General features: G+C 46.9%; 1 protein-coding gene across 3 annotated transcripts in view; it reads right to left on the bottom strand.

Moving 5' to 3' along the window:
* The window catches only part of LOC146246746 (transcription initiation factor TFIID subunit 4), a 50,251-nt gene that overhangs the window by 11,870 nt on the left and 14,810 nt on the right, over positions 1-23,571 (bottom strand). The window contains exons 9-14 of one of the 3 annotated variants that reach the window (XM_084682394.1): positions 22,944-23,113; positions 20,226-20,356; positions 19,031-19,156; positions 16,709-16,765; positions 6,892-7,014; positions 2,040-2,642 (exon numbers count right to left, since the gene is read on the bottom strand). In XM_084682394.1, the coding sequence (XP_084538520.1) occupies positions 2,622-2,642; positions 6,892-7,014; positions 16,709-16,765; positions 19,031-19,156; positions 20,226-20,356; positions 22,944-23,113 (628 nt within the window). In that variant the 3' untranslated portion in view covers positions 2,040-2,621. Of the gene's footprint in view, positions 1-2,039; positions 2,643-5,826; positions 6,405-6,891; positions 7,015-16,708; positions 16,766-19,030; positions 19,157-20,225; positions 20,357-22,943; positions 23,114-23,571 lie in introns of those variants that run through there. The other 2 variants (XM_084682393.1, XM_084682392.1) reach the window with 2 other exon arrangements.

Raw genomic sequence — 23,571 nt, 5'->3', positions numbered from 1 at the left:
CCAGAGAGGGGTGAACTCCATGCTCTCCAGGGCCCGATCGCTGCAGATTCACACTGGCTTTGAGGACACAACTTCATTAGCAGAGGGTGCTCACAAGCTCCATCCATGTAGCCATCTTATCACTGACCATGATGCAATTTAGAGACCCTCCCAGCTCCTCCAGGACTGTGGAACAGACACATGCAAGCACACACACACACGCACATGAACACACACTCCTGGTAAGGCAGTACAGTAATAGAGATGTTCTTCCTGGTTCTCTCTAGCCCTATGAGTGGTAGAGGCGTGGGATGGAGAGCGGGGGTTTAGGGGGAGCGCAGCACGGCGTAGCCCAGAACAAGACCCAGGATGCCAGGCTGTCCCCATGTCCCTGCCTCCCTGGACAGGAGGCAGGAGAAGCAGCCATTATCGCCCCGTCTCCATGGCACCAACGCAGAGCAGAAAACTGCAGCAAATTTCATTCTTCAGAAATTTAATTATATCAAGATTAACAAGGGAGGTAATTAATTTCTTTAAGATGGGTATCTTTTAAGTGCCCGAGGCTCAACTTTGTTGTCAAAACTGTATATTTAACCATTATTTTAGGGCAAAGTTTTAAAGGCAAAGACGAGGAGGATCACTGTTTTACCATGAATATGGAAATATAAGAGTTTCTTATCTAAATGATTATTTTACAGCATTAGCACAAATACACACATGTATGTACATATATGAATGTAAAATCTATTTATGAATATCACAAAGATATCAGATCATTTCATGAATCCACAAAAACTGGTCTAGCTCTAATGAAAATAAAGAGGCATGTTAAGTTGGTGTATCGTTCAACAGCTTGGACTGAACTTCCCCATTCCCATGGCTTGGCCAGAAGGGCCAAGAGAACTGGCTGACCAACTCAGGAGTGGACGCCACACCTAGGACCAATGGCCAGACTCCAAGCCCTAAACAGTGCCCTATTGTCCTGACAACTAAACAGGCCAAGACTTTGCACCACTGTTCCACAAACGCCCGCTAGACAGAGCCAAGTCTCCTACACCCACACACACACTCACACATACACACACACACACACACTCACACATTCACATACACACACACACATTCATAATTATGGTTGAGGCAACCTTCTAGAAGGCGAACAGAGATGTTGTTTTTAACAAAGATGGAAACAGATCCCGCTGCCTTAAGTGGATAACTCAAACATTGTGCAACCACACCAACTGCCATGGTCGTGTTTTGGTGAATATTTTGACAACTCACTCCTACAGTTTACATAGTTTCCACTTGTCTGCAGACTGCCATCAAGGTAAGAAAGCACATACAGACCTATGGCTTTAGATCCCTTTTAACTCTAACAAACACTAAACTGTGGCAATTTACAGGCTGTGAGAAAAACTAGTTCATAGGTCTACAGTATGAGACAGGTCCAACTGGTGCATTTGACGTGCCGGATGTTATTAAAGCCTGACAGCACTGTCTTTTTTCTCCCTGCTCCCTAACCGATAGGATCTCTTAGGGCTCTGGGGCATAAGGTTACTGACTCTAACTGCTATTTCTTATTGACATATCTTTTCTTGGAAACATTTACTTAGAGTTGGTCATTATGAGCTCTAACCTGACTTGGTGAAGCTGGTGTGAGTGAGAGTGAGTGTGTGTGTGTGTGTGTGTGTGTGCACAAGCATGTTGGAGCAGGTTAGTGCAAGGGGTCAGAGGAGGGTCCTGTGAGTAGTACGCCTCCTGGAGAGGTTCTATAGCGAAGCAGGACAGGAACCAGACCTCAGGGAGTCTCTTACCGCAGCAACCACCTTCCTCTCTCCAGGCGTACCAGCTGAGGGGAAGACTGCACACTGTAACTCATGATATCAGCTTCCAAGAACAAGCAAATTCACTTACATATTGGCTAGCTTTACAGTGTTATTTAATAACAATAATAGTTTTTGTTTTGTAGATTGGTATCAAGAGTTTGTTTTAAAGATGAACTGGGCACATTTGTATTTTATTGTTGTCATGTATACACATAACTTCAACATTTTCCAGTAAATTTTTTTGACTTTGTGAAAATAAGGAAACCTTAAATAACTCCTCCGGCGCTGACATTCAGTGACCCATTCTATAATTAGTCATTCCTAATGTTTGTTCCTGCAATAGGGGTCTATGTGTCTATGATAGGCATGCAGTGTTACATCTTCCACACCATGATTCATAACTATTTAACCCTTGCCATATTTCCCACTTTTAAGTGAATTAAAATCCAAACGTTGATGTGCTCTGACAGTTTTATACCAAAGTAAACAAACCATGCACAACGGCAATCTCGTCAATTCATATCTTGTGTATTTACTCATACATATTCAAGAAACATGACACAAATACACAACAGTTGTTCCGCAGTCCTTCACAGTTCAGTACCTTTGATTCGAATCTGCTGTAGAATCAAACACATTTTGAGAACTGGAGTAGCTATTCCCATTTAAATGTTTTAGCCTGTTGACCATATGACCGATGTGGTGCATCAGCATCACACTCTGCACGGTACAGGGGGGAAGCTGGCAGAGTGAACTCTGGGAGAGCTCAGAGAACATGGCAGCGCTCCAGCGCGCTCCTGTAACTGCTCTTAAGGCTCAACTCCTCTTTGTCCTCGCCTTCGAAAAAAGAGAACAGCCCGGAGACAAAGAAAGTCAAACTAACATTATAATCTCCCCGATGTTACGTAACCGATAACAGCTTCTCTATGCCCTCTTCAATCATGTTTATGTAGCATGTGCAGAGAACCCACACAGGCTCATTATACCATAGCGTTACATATGGAGATGCGGGCTCTACTCCAAGTGCCCTCAACACATATGACTTGGGAGATTCAAATGACAGCCAATGCGAGGTCAATGCCTGTACCCAGCAGATCAAATAGAAGCCCCTCCCTCCAAGATAGAAGAGGCAGAACGCCCAAATGAGCCCCCCCACCCGCCCAGAGGACGAGGCCGTGTTAAGGAGAGAGTAAGAGAGCAGAGAGGCTGCGCTCCCTCCTCCACAGAGCTCTGAGTGGAAATCTCACTGGACGGAGGGGCTTGAGGGAAGGGGAGAAGAAGGAGGTGGGATGGCGGTGGATATCATGACGAGCACACCCCCCCCCTCCCACAAACCCTTCTTCTTCTCTGTAACCACACAGCTGGCCTGTCTTACATCTTAACCAAACAGACGGCCTAGTCTCCTGCTTTACGCCCCGCCCCGCTGTAAGACCACGATGCTGCCCGGGTTTCCTGTTTGTCTGTCCGTTTCCTCGCAGGGTTGCCGGCACATCGAGAAGGAAGGAAGAAGGAGGAGTAGAGATGAAAAAGAGGAGGAGAGGAGGGAGAAGAGAGAGGGAGAAAGAGAGAGGAAGAGAAGATTGCGGGTGAGGGAGGGAACAGAGATGGTCGAAAACTGCACACTCTAAGTTGGGATTGATTTACTTCATTAACTGAGATTACAAGTTTAACTTACAAACCAGAGGTCAAAATTTCTCATTAACAAGGGGACCGTGGAGAACCGCGGGGCTTGGAGACCACTCTTATTACTGTCTACACATTTCAATCTGTCTTTGATGTTCTATGTCTGCCTTTCTCTCTCCTCCCTTACTCCCCTCCCACCCCCCCACCCCCCTCTTATTTTTTGGCAGAGAGGTTGATTTTAATTGTAGCTATAGAACAGAGCATAGTTTGCCTGCGAGCCAGCCTCCACATCTGTAGTGAGTGCAGCTTTAGTGATATTGGGTGCAGTCCATAGCTCCGGGCAAATTTTAATGGTTCCCCCTTTCATTGGAAGCTCAGATTGTTTTCCACGTGATTCCTGTTAATTTCGCTGGAGGAAAGGGCATCAGTTTTCCTTGTGCTTTTCCCCCCTCACTCTCCCCGTGCCTCTCATTCTGTTGCCTCACTCCCTCTTTCTGATCTACACTCTCAAAGTAAGAAGGTGAAATGAATTCAAATGGAAAAATTACTACTTGCTATTAAATCTCCAGCATACTTCTTTTTTTTCAGACATTGCGCCTTGCTGGAGAACATAGAACGGCAGTGCAGTTGGATGTGACCGGGCCATTGTTTGTTTTACGCCGACAGAGAAGGCTTTTCCTATGACGTGATAAATGGCCGGAGTGGCTGGATGGTATCTCAAGGCTGGTAAATGTGTCAAAGAGGTTTCAGGGCTCTGAGCTGAGCCTACACCACAGGGCCTACCCTTCTCGTGTGAGGAGAGGCACTCTGCTTCTGAAAGATGAGACTCGCCTGTACCTTGTGTTAAACTGCACTCGTGAGGATTTCCCCTCACAAAGACACTCTCAAGCTTGAAACACTGAGCCCTTAAATCACTTTGAAGTGGACACCATCACAACACAGTTATCTTCACAAAGTCAATACAAAATACAAAAATTTGATATTGACAACAATATGTCATGAAATGGCATGTAATATGAGAGCCGGAGCCCTCTTGGTCTCTAATAATGAAAAGTCAAATGGACAACATCATCTTCACCTCCACCTGCCCTCCTTTTCCCTCTCATCCAACCACTTCATTCCCCCTCAGTCCTTCTCCATCTAAGCCCAATGGCTTTGTACTGCACTTCAAAAGTCAACGCGTGCTGAGCTGAAGGGGGTTGATGTGTGTGTGTGTGTGTGTGTGTATGCGTGATGAAGGTGTGTGTATTGCGGCCCCCGCCTGTGCTGTGTGACCCACCGGCGGGGCCACGCCGAAGCCCTCCTCTGCCCCCACGAGCGACCCCTCTCATTGGCTCCCTCAGCTTAATCCGCCCTGCGGAGCCCTGTAAGGCCCCCTTTGTTCCCTCCTGCAGACCAGATCTGGCAGGAGACAGGCTCCCTAGTCTGGACTGGCTATCAGTTTCACAGCCCTGGGCAGTCCTGGTCCAGGAACAGGCCCTGGCCAAGCCACCATCAAATAGAGGGAAAGAAGAAAAAAACATGTACCGAAATGGTGTCACCTGAATTCTGTCACGGTCAGAACACAGCGGAAGGGTGGTCGAAGAACGCAAAAAAGGACGAGAAGAGGAGGTGGGTTCAAGAGATGGAGGAGAGGAAAAGAGGGGTGGTTTCAACAGGAGCTTTGCTAACATAGCAGGATCTCAAGAAGGTCATTATCTATCCCCCCCCCCTCCTCCTCTCCCTAATTTGAGCTCTGGCGTAGCACTGAAGGGCTGCCTTTGTCTAGGATTAATGCGGAGAGCTCAGGATGCGATGTCAGAGGGAAATAATCAGCGTGGGCCCTTCATAATTCTGGCTGCTGCCTGCGCTCCTGGCCAGGCCCCCCCGGCTCATTTCTGTGGAGATGAAATCTATGACAAGCCCCTCAGTGAAGCTGAGAGCCGGCAACAGTCCAGTAACACCCACAGGCCTGCAGGCATCCTGTGACCCCCTTAGAAAAGTCACATTCACTTTGCTCTGGAGAAGGGAAAGAGAACGCCGCAGGCACTTTCCAGTCCATGTGAAATGAAGAAATGTGAGGAGGTGAAAATGAAGTGAAAATAAGTTAAGATTCCTCCCCCTCCTTCCTCCTTCCGCTTGCAATCGTTCACAAGGGGTTGGGATGGGGGGGTAACTTTCCTTACCTTCTCAACCCCCGATTCCTCTCTAATTATACGTGTACAGCATGCAAAAAAGGGATCAGGATGGATGGATGTTTAGTTTCTGAGTGACTGTGTATTTGGTGAGTATACTGTGTTTCTTTTCTCAGATGCTTGGGGAAGAGGGTGGGGGTAGGGAGGGTGGTCTCACAAAGCGATCAGGGTAAAACATAGTGAAAGAGGTTGGCTCAGCACTCAAGGACCAGAAGTAATGCTTTTATTTTGTTATTTATGCTTTTTATACCGGGCGCATTGCTATGCTCCCTCCGAAGCAGACTGCAACTAAGCGAATGATGTGAAGACACAACCCAATAAGCAGGTTATTAAAATGACCAATTTACATTCAGAATATAAAACTCTACTTTACATTCATCACATTCACCCACAGCATTACTCAGAATTCTTGTCGAGAATCGTCGAGACATTTTGTAAAAAACAAATCTGTGTTTACAGCCACCGTGAATGAATTAATGCCTGACCCTGTGTTGAAGAAATGTGATACTCAAGCTGTTATAAATAAAAAAAAACCCAGACCATTCCCTTTATAATAGCATAACTCATCTTAATTACCAGCAGACGGGCCAAGTCATATGGGAATGAGTCGGCTTGCTCAGGCCCTGTCAGTGTGGATATTGCTTCATGTATGACAGACCTGTTTCCTACCATCTTCCTTCTGTTAGCAAACAGAGGTTTGGAGAGTGGTTTATTAGATGAACCTGGGCTCATCTACAACAGGTTCCTCCAGTTACGACCGTCTGGTAGGGAGAACACAGTGATGTTCCAAATCCCAGAAACACTAAACAAACCAAGAAAAGTGCCCTTCACAAAACAGTCTACCCCCACCTCTCCTCATCCTAGTAAGTCCTATCAGGAAGGTTTTGGCTCATGACTCTAATTGTAGATTTCAGATGAGCTCATCTTTATTCACTTTGAAAATGAATAAACTTGAGAACAATGGTTCAGAGGGTGGCACACAATGTCCCTGCACCGCCATGCCGGCTCACAGGGGCCAAATAACAACATGCGGTCAGTCAGACAAACTCCACTCCTAAAAGGGGGATTTTAGTTGCTCATATTCACAACTTTACAGCTCAATTTTGATTGTATACATAAATATGATATTATCAGAGCTCTACATCCTCATCTGGGAAGACAGGCGGCCATGTTGTTTTCTTTTATTTTCTCTCATCATTTTGTTGCAGCTCAAACTGCGTTTCCTCTCAGTATCCATAAAACTTGAATGCCACCCTTAATATCAGTTTTTTAAATGGGGGTGTTCTTACCTCTGCCCCTGACGGCGTGGAGCCCGGAGAGTCCATCTTGCGTTTCTTGCGTGGTCCGATGGCGGCTAGGGCTGTCAGGTTGGCATCTCTCTGCCTCATCTGAGCCAGCTCCTGTTGCTGCATCTGAGGAGGAAAACACAACCGGACACATGTCAGGCTGGTCTCCAAACCTCCCAGTTTCATGGGTCAAAAACGTTTCATTGTAACACAAGGGGAAAACAAAGAAGTCCTCAGGCAGCTAGGTAGTATTGATAGCACTGCATGTGATTACCAAGACATCGTCAGAAATATTCAGTTCTATCTCGCCTGTCATTGCAGACTCATGTTTAACACATTCTTAATCGATGACCACTCGGAACCTACAGGTCTTTGTCCACCTCCGCTCCACCTCCATACACACCTCTTCAGTGTTACAAACACACTGTGCTAACATCCTCCTTTCCGTTCATGTCTCTGCCTCCCTCCCCAAAACCCCCAGCAACAAAATGGCAGCTTGTTGTCACCCATTAGCAGAGCTCATGTCACCGGCACTGCCTGGTCACATGGTCTGTGGTGATTTTTCAGTTTGTGATGGGCAAAAGGGGGGGAGTGATGGCGAGGCACCGCCTGAGGTAATGTCAAGTCTGTGTATGTGTGTACACGTGTGTGTGTGTGGGTGTGTGTGTGGGTGTGTGTGTAGCCTGAGGTAATGTCATGTCTAGCCGCGGGGCTGAAGGGAGTCAGCGTCGCTGGGAGCTGGCCTTTCTGCTGGGCGGACGTGTGAGACCCCCGGGGGATGGCACAGAGGGCGTCAGCCCGTTCCCTCAAACACACACACACACACGTGCCTATCAACCCTGGCCGCAGCCCACATGCCTGCCCACCCGCCTGTCTGCCCAATAGGGGGGAGGCCTGGGTCGAAGCGTACAGGGACAATCAATGTGCTCTTTCATGTCTTTCATGTTCTTTTATGTTACCCCTCTCTGCGTGTGTGTGTGTGTGTGTGTGTGTGTGTGTGTGTGCGGGCTTTTTTTCATGTATGCATGTGTTGTTGTCTGATCAGGGGAAATTCATGTTGCTCTTAGATGGTTATTCTGTAAAAGGTTGCTTTGGTTTACAAACCCCTGATCCAAAATGTGCGAGCAGTTGTCTCTGTCTTTTTCTGGATGCCCCCGGCATGGTGCGCCCTTTAGGGTGTTGCCACTTCACATATAGCATGGCAGAAATTCAGCAAAATTCAAACACGCTGACAACATAGAGTAGAGAGGAGGGGTGGAGGACAGTCTACTGGCACACCAGAAACACAGCCAAACTTTTTTGCTGGTTCCCTTAATTTTCCATCACAGTTAAAGTCCTCCTACCACTTTACACAAACGGTTCCAAACCTGGTGTCAAGGCAAGAGCCAGTCTCAACACCCCTCCTGACTACAAGTTTGGGGAGTGATTTCGAGGAGTGTTAAGGTGTTAAGTCAAGCAGCGCTACGCTAATGACAGATGCTAGAACAGCGACTGTAGCGAGATGCTGCTGCATGTGGAAATGTTCATAGCCCCGGTCCAGCTATCAGCTGCATGGCTCACTGTTATCACGGTCAACCCTGTTAGGCTTGGCCACAAACAAAAAAAAAAACTCCCCAGGCTTGACCTGAAAGGATCCGGCAGCATAGTAAACAGAGAGGGAGAGAAAGAGAGAGGAAAGAGAGAGTGGGGGTCTGCTATCTCACTGATGGCACCAGGATGCCGGCATCGCTGGCTGGCAGTTGGCACCAGGCATGGGCTCACTGCGCCCGCAGCAACTGCCTGCATTTCAGATTTATGGCTGCATGATGAATGCAGACCTCATTTCACCATCTGTAACCCTACAGTCTGCGTTTCCCGTTACTGGTGAGGCTACTGATGCTCACAGACTGATCTCAATCTGGGGTCCTGGTGCCACAGAGATGGGTTAGGCCACCTCAGATGAATACTGACCTGGGCTGAACAAGACCGGACCTGGGCTGGACCAAACCTGGGCTGGACCAAACCTGGGCTGGACCAGACCTGGGCTGGACCAGACTAGACCCCAGGGTTAGACTGGGCTAAGCTACATGACTAGTATCCCAACCAACATTGACAGGGATTCTTAAAGCTAGAGCTTCAGCAGATGAGAAAAAATACAGAGTATTTAAAAATAAAAACAATTTAGAACAAACATACATTTGCCATGTTGGATCAATGTCTGCGGGTAAGTATTCCCAAGTCTCTTAAATACCAGTCCTCAAAGTAGTCAGCCTATGCCCTTTGGAAGCAGGGAATGAGACTTGTAAACTCAAATTATTTACAAAGGTCAGGAGAAGCAGAACATATCTGAGATGTAATGCAAACTCCTGAATAGAAACTTGAATCAATGACTGGTCTTCTAGATTGGAGGTGTGAACTTCTGGTGTTACAGATTTACAATGAACACGTGTGACAGTCAGACTAACACTCTAAAGCTGAAGTTGAAAAAAATTCCAACATACAGTAGCTGGCAAAAAATATAGGAGCAAGGATTTAGTAAATTAATGTGTATTCAGTGGAGGTAAATGTTTGTCTTTTTAAGACACTTCCGAGTGACTGCAGTTTTCCAATTGTTAAATCAGTCACTCTTTTGCTTTTTCTGAATAATTTCCTGACAGAAATGCTTTGCTGAAAATGCCCTTCAAGTGTCAAATCCCATCAAAATAAGAATCCCTCCTTTTGTCCACTTCACAACCATGTACGACCCTGCATTCTCGTATGACGCAAAAATGTGTGGAACGGTGACAGAGAGACCCAGAGCACTAAGCCCATAGAGAGGGGAGCAGAGGATTCCATGATGGACGCCCTGACGCTTTCTATCTATGCAGGCTTGTAACAAAGGCTTCTCTCTCTCTCTCTCTCTCTCTCTCTCTCTCTCTCTCTCTCTCTCTCTCTATCTCTCTCTCTCTCTCTCTCTCTCCCTCTCTCTCTCTCTCTCTCCCGACTGGCCCGGGGCTGTGCTCACGGCCCCCCAGACGCTTACAGACAGATGTCCTTGGTGGAGCGGAACACGGAGTCCTGACGTCACAGACAACTGGGGGGGGGGGGGGGGGGCGGGCGCTCAAAGGGAATAACAAAAACGCAGGGCAGGGGGTCCATCTCTACCACCCTTCCAAACCCCACCCCCCATCCACCCCACCTGGTCCAAGGGGGCACAGCAGGAAAACCCTTCAGGAAAACCCTTTAGGGAAACTAGCCATATAGACCAGGCTGCCGTGAGCGTGTGTGTGCATGACAGAGAGAGACACGCAAAATGCGTATACTAGATAGAGAGAATGCATGTGTGTGTATATGTGTGTCTGTGTATGTGTAAGAGAGGGATAGATAGCCAGTATGTCTATTAAAGAAAGAGAGAGAATGGTTGTGTATGTGCGTGTGTGTGATACTCCTTCTACAGCTACATCCATGTGTTTTATCCCCTTGACACTAGAAGCAGCAGAGCACACTCTGTTTGTGCATGAGCCAGTCTGTCCCGGCTCCATGAACATCTGGGAGCTCACTGCTGGGAGGCTTTTTCCTCATCTACCATGCCTGGTAGTTAGTTAGCTGGGGGAAATTAGGCTGGGCAGCCCATATTGTAAACCCCCCCACTCCCATATCCTCTCAGTACACCCCGAATGTGTCGACCTATCTGCCGTGTCTAACCCATGTTTAACCCTGCTGATGTGGAAAGAGGTTGCTATGGCAGTAGTAGAACCCACAGGTTGATTTCAGACGTTCAGGCTTCCATAGTGCAGATCTTACATAGCAGGAAGTAAAAACCATGTTGCTAATGTAAATTATATTTACACAGAATATTGTACAAAAAAAGCTGGACTGAAAACAAATACAAGTCTCTAGACTGAATAGCAAATAATGTTTAACGCAAATTATGCATAATTACCACAACATTAGCATTATTTGAAGGTTCTAAGGTAAATGAATAAAAAATTAAATTAGAATAATCCGAGATTGTGAAAAAAGGAGGCACCATTAAAAACCAACATCTAGAAGTAGTGAATCCTAAATCTTTTCGCAGTCCTATGTGTTACTTGTGGCCATGCATCCCTCCTCCAGGTCTTGGCTGTGTGCACTCTGTTCCCTCCAAAGGCTACGTCAGCTCAGATTCCAGTGCCAACCACCAATTATTCTGAGCTTTCAGCTCTCCCTGGGGCTAAGGTCATTATGTGAGTGCCACTATCATGACCCTGAGGTTCCTATTCATTTGAAACCTATTTGCAGAAATTAAAAGACTGTTTATAAAAGATTGTATAAAATCTGTGTCGAGGTTGTATTAAAACAGTCAAAACCTACCCACAAAGCTATTATGTGGCAGAAAAACATTTGTAGAAATAGTCTTTAATAGTATAGTGTTGACTAGAACATACAAGGTAGAATAACAGATGAGCATATTAAAGGCATTACACAGAGTGTGCCGAAACAGGGGAGATCATTAAAAATAATGCTTATCTAAGGGAAAATTCCGACTTTAAATGTTCTTTTGCTTTGTCTCCCTACATGCTACCGTGCTTGGGCTAGCAGTCTTTTCTCTGTCTCTCTCTCCCCCGTTTCTCTCTTCCCCTCTCTCCTTTCTTTAACAGTTTGCTCGGCTGCTCGTCACCTTTCCATTGATCAGGTCTAATTTGCATCTGGGTAAAAGATGAACTCAGATATTCACACTCTCTAAGAGGACGGTCCCGATGATTTATTCATTTCCAAATCAAAAAAAAGGGAAGAAAAGTGGGGAAGGTAGATGAGAGGAGAATCTTCACAGGCAGCGGGCGACTGCAGGCTCTGAGGCCGGGCTTCACTTTCCCTCAGCCCGCAGGGCCATGGTGTGCAAGTCCTTCTAATTAACAAGGTGAATCATGCTGCCGCTCGCTAATTAGCCAACATGACAATCTAATGGAAACATGCGGGCAGAGCTGGCACACTTAGCATCACCTCACAAAGACCCCGGCTACCCCCCCCCCCCCTTCCTCCCCCCACCCCACGCCGCTCTATACAAAACGATAGTCCTAGAATCAAAGAGTGGACAATTGTGTGCAGGTGTTTGAGTGTGTGTGTGTTTGTGGGGGGGTGGGGCGGGGCAGGTGGAGAGGTCATAAGGGTGAGGGAGTGAGGGAGTTTTGGCGGGACCGCCCTGTCCCAGCCTGTTCCTCTCCTCCCCTGCGCTGTGTTTGTTTCCTAATTGAAACGTGTCCTGCCTCCTGCCTCCTCTCCTCTCCCTCTCATCCCAGGCAGGGAGGCTGGCTGCCTGGCTGGCACCTCGCCACGAGCGTAGCTCAGTATACTCAATTCCCCTGTCGCAGGAGTCCCAAGGAGTGGTAGCACAGCACAAAGAGAAAGTGGTCCTACAGGCTCGTTCACAGAGAAGACGCGCTGCTATCTCCCTCGGAGCCATATCTCCTTTTTTTGTTGTTTTCTTTCTCATTACAGCACTTTGTAATATTCGAAAACACACAGGAACACCAAAGGTATTTTTAAAAGCCTGCTTTCTTTTTCTATCCTCCTCGTTATGTCTCGGGGAGATGAAGAGGGGGGAGGGGACTATGAAAAGTTGAAACTACCGACAACAAAGCAACAAATAAAGAACAGTGCCAGAGTGGACTATTTAGTAACCTGCATACAGAGACTTCAAAACAGATCTTTATTATGTTATAATTAAATTAATAATTAAATAAATCCACTTTGATCTCCCTCAAACAGCTTTGTTGAAACGCTTCAACATTGAATGTAAAAAAGAATCATTGAAAAGACGTGTGGATATCAGATATATGCATGTACGAGATAGGACCAGTTTATGCATACAGTTAGCCTCAACTCCAACACAACATGAACTGACGAGTATCAATCAGCAGATAATGTAAGAATCAACGTTGAAAACTCTGGAAGAGTTGATGGAGAATTCAGGCAGGGTAGCCCGCTAGGAAGGGGTCCCCGGAGGGCATGTTTAATAAAGGAAGAGTGCCTCAAACAAGTATACCATTTCTGAGAGGTCACAGCATTAAAGACCTCTGAACCGCAGATGCACCAGCACTAATGCATTCTATTTGGTAAGCCTCTGTCCTGGCATAAGGTTCCAGCGCTGTGTAACCGCGGTTGTTGTTTGGGGGGTGGGGGGGGCTGGTGGGCGGGCGTTTTAAACAGGCTATGTGTTACAGGGTCACATGTGGAGGATGAGAGGGCAGTCATGAACCTGTGTCCCGGAGCGCATTAGCTAGACCTTCAAGCCACCACTGATTATATGTGCGCTAGCCTAATGCGAGTTAGCGCTTTCTCATGATGGATAGCGTTCAGAGAAATATGTAAAACTATGACCACTGTTTGTACACGTTGATGCTGATTGGACTCAAGAAGTCAATCCAGATCCCAGGAATGAGTTGATGTTTATGCATCCATCCAGGACATCCAACGCCTCTGTCTTTAATTGGAGGCTGGCAAGGTTGAGAGTTGAATGGGGTCAAGATTTTATTGCAGTGCGGTTCAAGACATTTCATGCAATCCTGGTGTGCAAACGAGGCAAAAATAAATAAATAACACTCGGAACGCCCGAGGAGAAAAAAATATTTGAGGAAAATTATTCTAACAAAAAGCCGAGAGATTCCCATTGGACAGCTCTGAGTCTGGAATCACTCTGAGCGAAAAGTGGAGCATGGCTGCAAGGACACAGATCTGGATGAGTGGTTGGATGGATGGATGATGAGAGAGGAAGGGGGAGAAGACATCACACACCCATCCCCACCACCATCCACATGCCCCGCGTGAATTCGGCCCTGCTTGTGGTGGCCCACTGTCATTTGTAAATGCTGGAACAACCACGAGTGTATTCTCCCAACCCTGGTTACGATATTCTACTACTGTAGGTACCAGGACATTCATCGATAGATCCACATTACAAAGGTTTGTAGTGAAGGAATGCCACGGACAAAGCTCGAGCAGCAACGTTTTTAAGGTTGTGATTTTAGGCCGATCCTGCATCCTCAGTCATTTTCTGTACTCACCAGTTGCACTTCCTGTTCAGACTCCCCCTTGACTGTCACAAATGGTGTTATAAGTTTTTAACCTATTTTCCAACTATTTCAATTATGTAAATAATGTTATTCTTTTGGGGGGGGGGAATTACAAAGCTCAAACGAGGCTCAAGCGCTCAAGCATGCGGTGGATTACATATAATTGAGCTTTTCCAATAACACATTTACTATAAATTATTTATCGCCTTCCACAAATTAGATTCTTAAAGCCATAGCCTGAAACATCAGTGACCTGCATTCCCTTACTCGTTTAATAGAAAAGAAGAAAATTAGGAGGCGGCGATCATCGGTATGAAATCACACCCTTAAAAAGGGGAAAGATTTCCTCATGTTTTTTTCTCTAAACGTCTCCTGTGCTTCTGTCTGACACCTTCCAGCTGATCAGGGTAAACGGAGTCTCCTGAGAGGGTGATGTCATAGTGTGAGATCGAGCTGAGAGGGCATAGGCAGGGCAGATAGGAAGTCGGGGACAGACACCGGCTCTCATCCTCCTCCTCCTCCTCTCCCCGCCCATCTCCTCTTCTCTACTCTCGTCTCCTCTCAGCTCCTCTGTCCAGAGCCGCCTGCAGACGGGGTTGGGATGATGAATCTGTGGCCGCAGAGTGTCTGTGTGTCTGACATGGTGATGTATCTATACTGCCCCTCTCCTCTCTCACTCCCCTCACCCTCCCCCCCCCCGCCCGCTCTCTCTCTCTTTCATCAGCAGAGAGGACCTGATGTTTAGGCAGAGCCTCCCCTCCTGCTTCAGCGGAGTATCAGAGAGAGCACACACAGACCCAACACGACAAAAAAAGGAATACTCGTTTTGCCCATTGATTTTCACTGGGGGCATTTCTAAAATAGCCCATATGACCTTTTGGGCAAATGTTAGTGAATGGTGGAAATCGAGGCACCACCTCAGTTTGCCTCTCTGTCTTCTGCTGTCTGATTGAGGCAGTACTGTGGTGAGGTGAAGCGATGGGGCGTGGGGGGGGGGGGGGGGGGGTAGGTAGAAGCCTAAGATCAAGGGCCCTGGCCAACATGACAACAGATTATTTAAGCTTCTGTAACGTACATTCTTCCGTATCAGAACAGGTGTAACGCTTCACTACCACCCCATTAAAAAAGAACGCAAACCAGCTCCTGCTCCATCCTCTTAATATACCACTCTCCTCTCCCTTCTACAAACATATCATGCTGCAACTCAATTTGAGCACAGCTCCTTGTCGAGGTGTGTAACACGGTGTCGTTCCATCTTTCGGAACACATTTTCGGTTAGGGACATGAAGAAAAGGGGGCTGGGGAGGGAGGGATGGAGGGAGCTGGCTCCTCAACCCCTTGCCTGGAAGAGAAGCCCGGGCTCATTATCCAGATGAAATTTGCGCAGATGTGTGAGCTGCCGTCCTGGCGGAGTCTGTGGTGACACAAACAGCCAGCTCTGTCCCCTTGAGCCAGTCAGGTGATGAAAACCGCAGAGGCACGGGCCTGAGAAACGACGGCCATTAAGCAAAAAAAAAAAAAAAAGGAGGGGTAAAAAGAGAGAGCGAGAGAGGGGGAGAAATGTGCCATCCCTGTCGCGCAGAACATTACATAAAGTAACAATTTCACCGCTACCCCCCTACACACACACACACACACCTTCTTAAAATTCCAAATGAAAATGAGACTGTGCATGCGCTGGCGCTTCACAGTAGCTAATCTGGCTGTATCCAGATGACGAGCAGCCTGCCACTTAACAGGGAGGAGATCCACTTTGATCACACGGCCCCGGGCAAACCTATCGCACAGCCTATTACACTACCTCATTTGCATACACGCAGGCTTATGGGTAGGTTGAGATCTAGTCTGAGGGCTTGGAAACCATGGCATGCCACGCTTGCTGGTGGCAGGAGATCTCTCAAACAGGGAAGACACTTACCTTAAATCCGTTTGAACCTTATGCTGGCGGAATTCAAACTATTCAGCATTTTATCAGGTGTTGAAGGAACATTATGGTGACGCTATCTCCATCTCTCAGCATCGCGCCATTCTAGCAATGTGCACAGGGTCTTTGTCCAAATGACACTCATTGTGTATGTGCGTACTTCTTCGGGAGTAAACATCAACAGGCACTAACTTTCAGCGTATCAGAACTATTCCACTTACGCATGCCAAGTTAACCAACCACAAGATGAGGAAGAGTGGTCTACTTTTGGATCCACTGGGAATTCACATGCTTCCGTCTTAAACTGGGAGGACAAAAACAACCCTATTCTACAAACAGAAGCCATGGCTTTCTACTTCATTTGAGACGTCTCCAATTGGGGTCCTTTGTACCTAGCTTCAACCATCCTTTGGAGTCAAGTGTATCTATAACTAAGGAAGTAAAACAGCTTCTATTGGTCCTTTCGAATGCAAATTGTTAATACTGAAAGTGGTATTGTGAATCTGAAACACGCTTACTACACCTTCAATAGGTCCCTCAATCTATCTCCTTAAAAACACCGGTGCACAATGAGTGGCAGTTACCCAAATGTTATCTGGAGCAAGAGAAAGTGAATGGGGGGGGTTCATGGGGGGGCATGGGGGAATGGGGGGGGGGGTGAGAGAGAGAGACGGAGACAGACAGAGTGGGAAGATGTCTTTGGTGTGTGTGCTGTGCTCGCTAGAAAGGAAAATCACTTTTCCAAACGCGGACATCAATCAGCACAAATAATTCCTCCAACTTTGTAAGTCAGACTTTTAAATGGCATTACATATGTAGCGAGGCATGAAAAATTAATACAGCAAAGTCTTCAAATGTCAAGGGTAATGATCTCCACAGCGCTTACCTCCTTAGCTTTCTGTTTCAAGCGAGCCTGCTCTGGGTCCTCTTGCCTGGAGCGACTCTGGCGAATTAAGGGGCGGGGGTGGAGGGGGGGGGGGATGGAGAGAGAGAAAGAGAGGGAGGAAAAAAACACAGGTTAACAGCTGGTTTAAGGACCCCCTCATCTGTTGCAACCGGCACAAAAATAGTACAAAATGGGAACAGGATACTGGATGTCAAGGACATTGTATTTGAATTCATAGAAGTGCAAGAGAGTGCCCGGGGGTCCTATGGCCTTTAAACCCGCTCCAAATCCTGCCGTAAATAAGATGCTCGCGGCAGGTTTTAATCAAAAGGGGGGGGGGGGTTATTAAAAATTCCGTACAAGCCCGCAGACTGGGGGCAAGGGGTGTGAGGAGTTTCAGGGAAGGTGTGCGTCTTGTCTTTGGTTCTGTGCCTGTCCCAGCAGGGCCCACAGCAGCACAGTCCTCCAGAGTGAGCGTGCGGTCTGGGGACTTCACTTTCACTCTTGCGCAGATTGGCTTCAAACACACCTTGTTCTGAAGCAAGATGGCCCAGTGCCAAATCATAACCCTCTTGCCTAGCAGAATGTCTGTGTACAGTACTAATGAAGTCTATTAGGTAGTACAACCTGTCATTGTTCTGTATAAAGCAAGGCAATAGAATGATTCGACAACAAAATTATGTATTCATTCTTAGTCAAGGTTAGGGATATCATCTTGTAGGGCATGAGTTTTTAGCAGGTGAAGTAACCCCACTGCACTAGAGAGTCTCGCTCATATAAATAAACATGGGCTTCCCAATAAGATCTTTTATTACCATCAATAATATTCACTGTTCTTTCTAGTAAAGGTAATCAAACACCAGCTAGTTAGTTAGCAAGCCTTGTGGCACTCCACTGCCAGACATTCCACACTCCTGGCCAGCCTCCCTCCCTCCATCTCTCTCTCGCTCGCCAGCTCACGCACAGAGGCAGCGGTCCTGCCCTCCTCCTTGCTAATTGGCTTTAAATATATCAGGCGGTTCACGTACTGGTCGGTGTCTCAACTAAGACTAATGCATTTGCCCTCCGGTTGGACGGAGCATCCCCCAAGACTTGAGTCATATTTCAAATGGACACTGGTGGAGGAGGGATTATTTTAGCCCGGCTCTTATTTAAGAGGTCGAATTTAACGGAGGGGGCTGGCAAGAGGGAGGGAGGGAGGCGGAGGGATGGAGGAGGGAGGGGACACAGATGGACTGTTTACAAAGGGCCACGGTGCCACTGGCATGCTTTACATCTCCTCTGTCAGCTGTCCTCGTTTCCCGCTCACCAGGAAAGGACAAGATGCGTACAGTGCGAGGGTCCATGTGCCTACCTGAAGTGCTACGTGCGTTCATAAACATGCAGTGAACACAGCGGAGTAGGTATAAACTCCAATATGATGTGAATGGCTATCATCCTGAGGAGCCTGCTAGCCTAGCACAACAAATCAGTCCGTTTTACTAGTGATAGTGCTTGTAGAGTACATAAATGCTGAATTGCAATCTTTTTGTATTTTTTGTATTTTTTTGATGGAAATAATTAGTGTGAAGACCATTCATCACCTTTATATAACTTCTGGTTCACTCTAATGGGTCTCTTTGCTTGGTAATACTGTCATCGACCAGGCTAGTGCTTGAGTAGCTGTTCATCCACTAGCAGGTTTCTAATACCTTAATAACCCTATTAAGACATTGAGGGTCTTTAGGCAGGGACATTAGGTCCATTCAAAATGATTAAAATAATTTGATTCACCTTGGGGGGGTGTTCCTGTTCACAACGGACAGTGTCGATCTTTTGAACTCCCGGACACCTTTTCAACTACAAGCTCTCTGTCACTCGCGGTGTAAACTGGCTGGTAGCATGTGCTCCTCTTGTGAGGTCCAAAAGTTTGTGTGTGTGTGTGTGTGTGTGTGTGATGAAGATACAGAGGAGTGTGTGGAGTTGGGGGAACCATCCCGCTCCATGATGTGTTGGGGGATGGAAGGAAAGGGTGGAATAGCCCCTGGGAGATCAGGTGGGGAAGGAGGGGGCAGTCATGTTATTCCACCGAGGTCACAGTCTATTTAATCTGTTAGGAGTCTAGCACAGGACTACAAGACACACACCATAGCACACACACATAGGTAAAGGGCCTTATAAGATGCTTATTAACATGAATATGTGTTAAAAAGACCTACTAACTTACTAAGGCCTTATTACCTTTTAATTCACTCATTACAAGCACCTGGATCTAAAGAGTTGACCAAACACACAGTGATGGAAATATTTGGACACGGGCGTGCTTGACTACTGAGAACCTACTTTGGCTGCCTTGAGCAGAATCTCTCTCTCCTGCTCATCCTTCCTCTGCTTCTCCATCCTCTCCAGATGTTCAAAGAACTTAAGCTGCGACCGTACTTCTCCTGACTGCTCGTACCAGTCCTCATCCTAAGAGAGAGAGAGAGAAATAGGAAGGGTGGGAAGGCGAGAGGGAGGGAGAGATTGCAAGAGAATGAATTAGAATGGAGGGTAAGTGAGAGAAATGAGATAATCAACCACAAGTTTGGATAAACATACTGCATACAACTTTAGACACCGCCTCAACTCAACCACCAGTGTTCTTTGTTTACACGGATCACCTTGTGTGGAACGTGCCGCCTCGCACTCGGAAGATCACGGGAGACAAGTTGGAGGGGAAAACAAAGTTTGTGGGTCATCAAAAAGTTAATACGATAATTGTTTACTTCGCTTGTGAGCGTGTGTGCTCGTCTCCTAAGCAGCCCCCCCCGCACCCTCCTCCACCCCCCCTCTCTCCACCTCCACCCCTGTATCCGCTCCTCTCCTCCGTCTCCTCCTCCTCTATCCCTCGTTCTCTCTGTGTGTGGCGATGTGAGGATCTCCGTGGCACGGAGCACAGGGAGACAAACATCAGAAGGTCTGTCGCCGCGCCTCTCTCATCCCCCCTCCATCCTTTGTTCCGAGCTGAGCCTGCACTCCTCCGCCGAACGATTCTGCTGCTCCCGCCGCCGCCGTGCTCCATAAAGGCCGCTGCGGCTTTTTCGCTGATGTCAACAGAGTGGCTTCAGAGAGAGAACGGGGGCTCTGTGCTTCTAACACGCCTCATTTACAAACCGCAAAAAAGGCAAAACAATACAAGGGCAGCTGCAGCGCCACGCTCCCTGTTCCAGCCTGCCTTCCTCCCGACGCAGAAAAACAGCGTTTCAAAGTTTCCGTGTTTCTCTGCTCTCTGCTTTATGGGCGAGCGCTGTTTGGATTTGTGCTTTAATATGCACCAATTAGATGTGGTAACATCGCTACATTCAATGCTAGATGTTTATGTCACTAAAGACAATAGCGACCCACCTCTGTGCGTGTGTTTGTGTTTGTTTGTGTTCTGACAGACTGTGAACGCTGCACTAAACTATTTATCACTTAAGTGTAAAAGGTACTGGCAATATCTTGTTGCTTACGAATTTGGCTGTGTGTGGGTATGTGTGCGTGTGTGTATGAAACTTACTTTGCAAGCATCCAGTCTGTGCTGTGCGATAGCGGACACCTTCTCCAGAACGGTGCGCAGACGAGACTGAGTGGCGTGAGAGATGAAGGTGGCAGCCTCCAGAGGAACTTCACTGACTCCATACTTCTTAGCTGTGAGAACCCACACACACACACAACACACAAACACAACACACACAACACACACATACAACACACACCCCCAGAAGTCCAACATAAATATACACAACTCCCCAAACTTGTGGCCTCTTTAATAAAAGATTCACCTTTTGAATCACAGCACCTGCGCTGTGTGAATATTATACCTACAGCATATAGCCATCTATATAGTTTAACGGAAGTAGTTTAGAAGTTAGGTGGAAGTCCACCTAACTTTAAACGATTATTTTAGTAGCAGCAAAACTAGTTTCTGAAGTGGCAACACAAAGTTGTTGTTTTCTCTCCCTTTTTTAATAGTCTAACAACATTAGCATATGTTTCTCTCTGGCAAGCTTTTAAGTAAACCACACCAATTATATTAATCAACTGTACAATACAGTTATTTTTTTCGGTCAAATATTTTGAAATCATTTAGATTGCTATGAGCCTGATAATTAGTGTAACAATACAAAAATATTTTTCTTTGGGTCTCAAGCAATGTCAAAGGGTAAAAACACAAAAATGCTTCCATCCCCTGAAATGAAGGGGGCTTCGAGGATCATCAATATTTTAGAAAAACATTGAGGGACCGGGCCAAAGAAAGCTGATTCTGGAAGAAAGATACACATTGCTTCTTTAGCTGTAATGTAAGCCATGCTAGTACCTAGCTTAGAAGAGTTTACACTGAATTAAAATGATATCCGTTCATTTCTATTTGTTTTCATCCATCTTTTCCTGGATTTGTTTCAACTTTCGGGTACGCCACAGCTGACCTTAACCGGGCCAGGGAACTAGCTGCACTCTGCTTTCGTCTCTTTGGATTTGCGTGTTCTTGAGCGTGTCTCTGCAGAGTTGGATCTCTGAGGTACCCATGCACCATCATTTACTTTGAGAGGCTGTTTCTGCAGAGCTCCAGCTGTGCTTGTGTTCGAGTCCCTGAGAGTCAGGAGGGAGTTGCTGTTTGCGGTTTTTCACAAATGAAGCTGGCCTCCGGCTCAAGGACAAGCCTGAAGAACTATGGGAGAGAGAGGGAGCGAATGAGGGAGAGGGTGTAAGAGGTAGGAGGGGGGCAGAGTGAGATAGAGAGCATGATGAAAGAAGCTAGATAGAGGGTGACAAAATAAGAGAGAGACGGATAGAGAGAAACAGACAGAGAAAGAAGCGAGGGGGGGAACCTCTTCCTAATCTACATTTAAACCTGAAGGACAAAATCAAACCAACCTCCACCTGCCTGTCCAGCAAGAGCAGCAGAGAGAGAGGGAGGGCAGAGGACAGGAAGAGCAGACATGGGGAGGCAGGGCAAAGAGGCAGGCAGGCAGGCAGGGTAGGGAGGCAGGGTACGTAAGCAGCAAGACAGGGCAGGGAGGCAGGAGAGGAAGGCAGCAAAGCAGGGCATGGAGGCAGTGAGCAGAGAGGTAATTCCGGGCTGCATTGTGTTGTGTTGTGTTAGAGACGGAGGAAGAAGGGTAGCGCATCTCTGATTGAGCCGAGTTGGCAGGCCGGGGAGCCTCCCTTGGTCTGCTGTCAGCAGAGACTGCACGGCGGCCAATCACTGACACAACAAAGCCACCCAAGTGCCACTCCCCAGCAGGGGGCGCTGTGGCCTCCTGCCCACGCCACACAGTGCCCCCAGAGGACGATTTACATTTTTGACGGCCTTCTGTGCCCCGGGTGACGGGATAACAACCACACCGAGGTACCAGGGAGATGCTTGTGACCCCTGGGCCTGGCTGCTAATCCAAAGATACTTAATTGAGGTAAAACAAGAAGAGTACTACGGAACTCGCTGTTGAATCGAATTATACCGTGTCTTTTTTTCAGACGCCTGCCATGTGACTTACTGAGGACAGTTGTTTGGAGAAATAACACTCATTTGCACCCTCACGCTTGACACAGATATAACAAAAACCTGGAGTGTGCTAACCTAAGTGGCATGTAATACCGTTGACTTTCGTCCCAGCCAGAGGAGATAATATCACACGGTTGACTCTCACATGGACAGGCGAAGGAACAGAGAGCGATTCTGCTTTTGTCAAGTTAACGCACGCACACAATAAAATCCTATGAGAGAACATACTGTGGTCTTGAAACTAGCAGCTCTGAACTCTCCTCTCAGTCTACAGGACAATCTGACAAGAAGCCTTCAAAAGACAGACCTATAAAGTATTTATGTCTGAGCCTGGGGTCTAGTAAGTTCAGACAGCCACTGAAGAATTCATTAAAGGAGGTGAAAGAACTGTTAAATGTACCAAATTTAAACTGAGGGGCCAAAGGAGAAACAGGCATGGCCCAGGAACATCAGGGAAGGCAAATCAAACTGTCTTTAGTGATGACACTACAAAATGGAATAACAACTAGATAAAAACACAGAAAGAAACAGATGGATTTCATCATTCACTGACAGTGTCTGGCCTATATTCGGAAGCCACAGCAAAAGTTTGAAGTAGGCATATTGAGAGTTCATAATAGTCATAATACAACAATAATGATTGAATCTGAAGTTCTGAGGTGAACTACAAAACTATTCCGATAACTAACTGTATTCAACATGGATGTGTATGGGTGCACTTGGTGCAGTTACCTGTCTCCAGGATGCGTTTGTGCAGCAGACCTGGGTGGAGGAAGGCCTCGTCCTTACAGGAGCGGATCTGAGTGCCCACCAGCTCGGAGTTGGTTGCCAGAATGCGAGCGCTCTCCTCGTTCAGGTTCACCCCGGCCATGGACGCCACGTCGTTGATGTCATCATCGTCCCTGAGACACACAACCAGGAGCTCACGCTACCATGTTTTGACTTCAGCACTAAATCACACATCAAGGCCAAGTGGACCTAATCCAATAGCTTTTAGTATGGGTCATAGGTTTATCATAACTGTCCATGTTAGCATGAAAACAACGCAACTTAGAAGTAGCCAGTTTCATTTCTCCTTCAACTGTGCTTCTGACAACACAAGTCTTTTGGATGTTAAAATACAATGTCCCTGAAGTGCCATGGAAGAAAACACATTTTCATTTCGGTATACATGCACTAGCGCTGTTTGTTCATGGTGATTCAATGAAGGGCATACATTGGTAAAGACAGTCTGTTTGAATAGGGCTCATTCCGGAGCCCATTTGAGTCAGCGTGTGGTTGCCACAGTAGGGAGATTTACTGTGTTTGTATGCAGGCTAGCTGGCTAAGGACGCTCAAGAGGATTGTAGCTGCAATGATG

This window comes from Hypomesus nipponensis, chromosome 19, assembly GCF_054491055.1.
Source record: "Hypomesus nipponensis isolate SF chromosome 19, ASM5449105v1, whole genome shotgun sequence".
Classification (NCBI taxonomy): Eukaryota; Metazoa; Chordata; class Actinopteri; order Osmeriformes; family Osmeridae; genus Hypomesus; species Hypomesus nipponensis.
The sequence above is the reverse complement of the archived record's forward strand: the minus strand, read 5'-3'. Positions and strand labels throughout refer to the sequence as shown.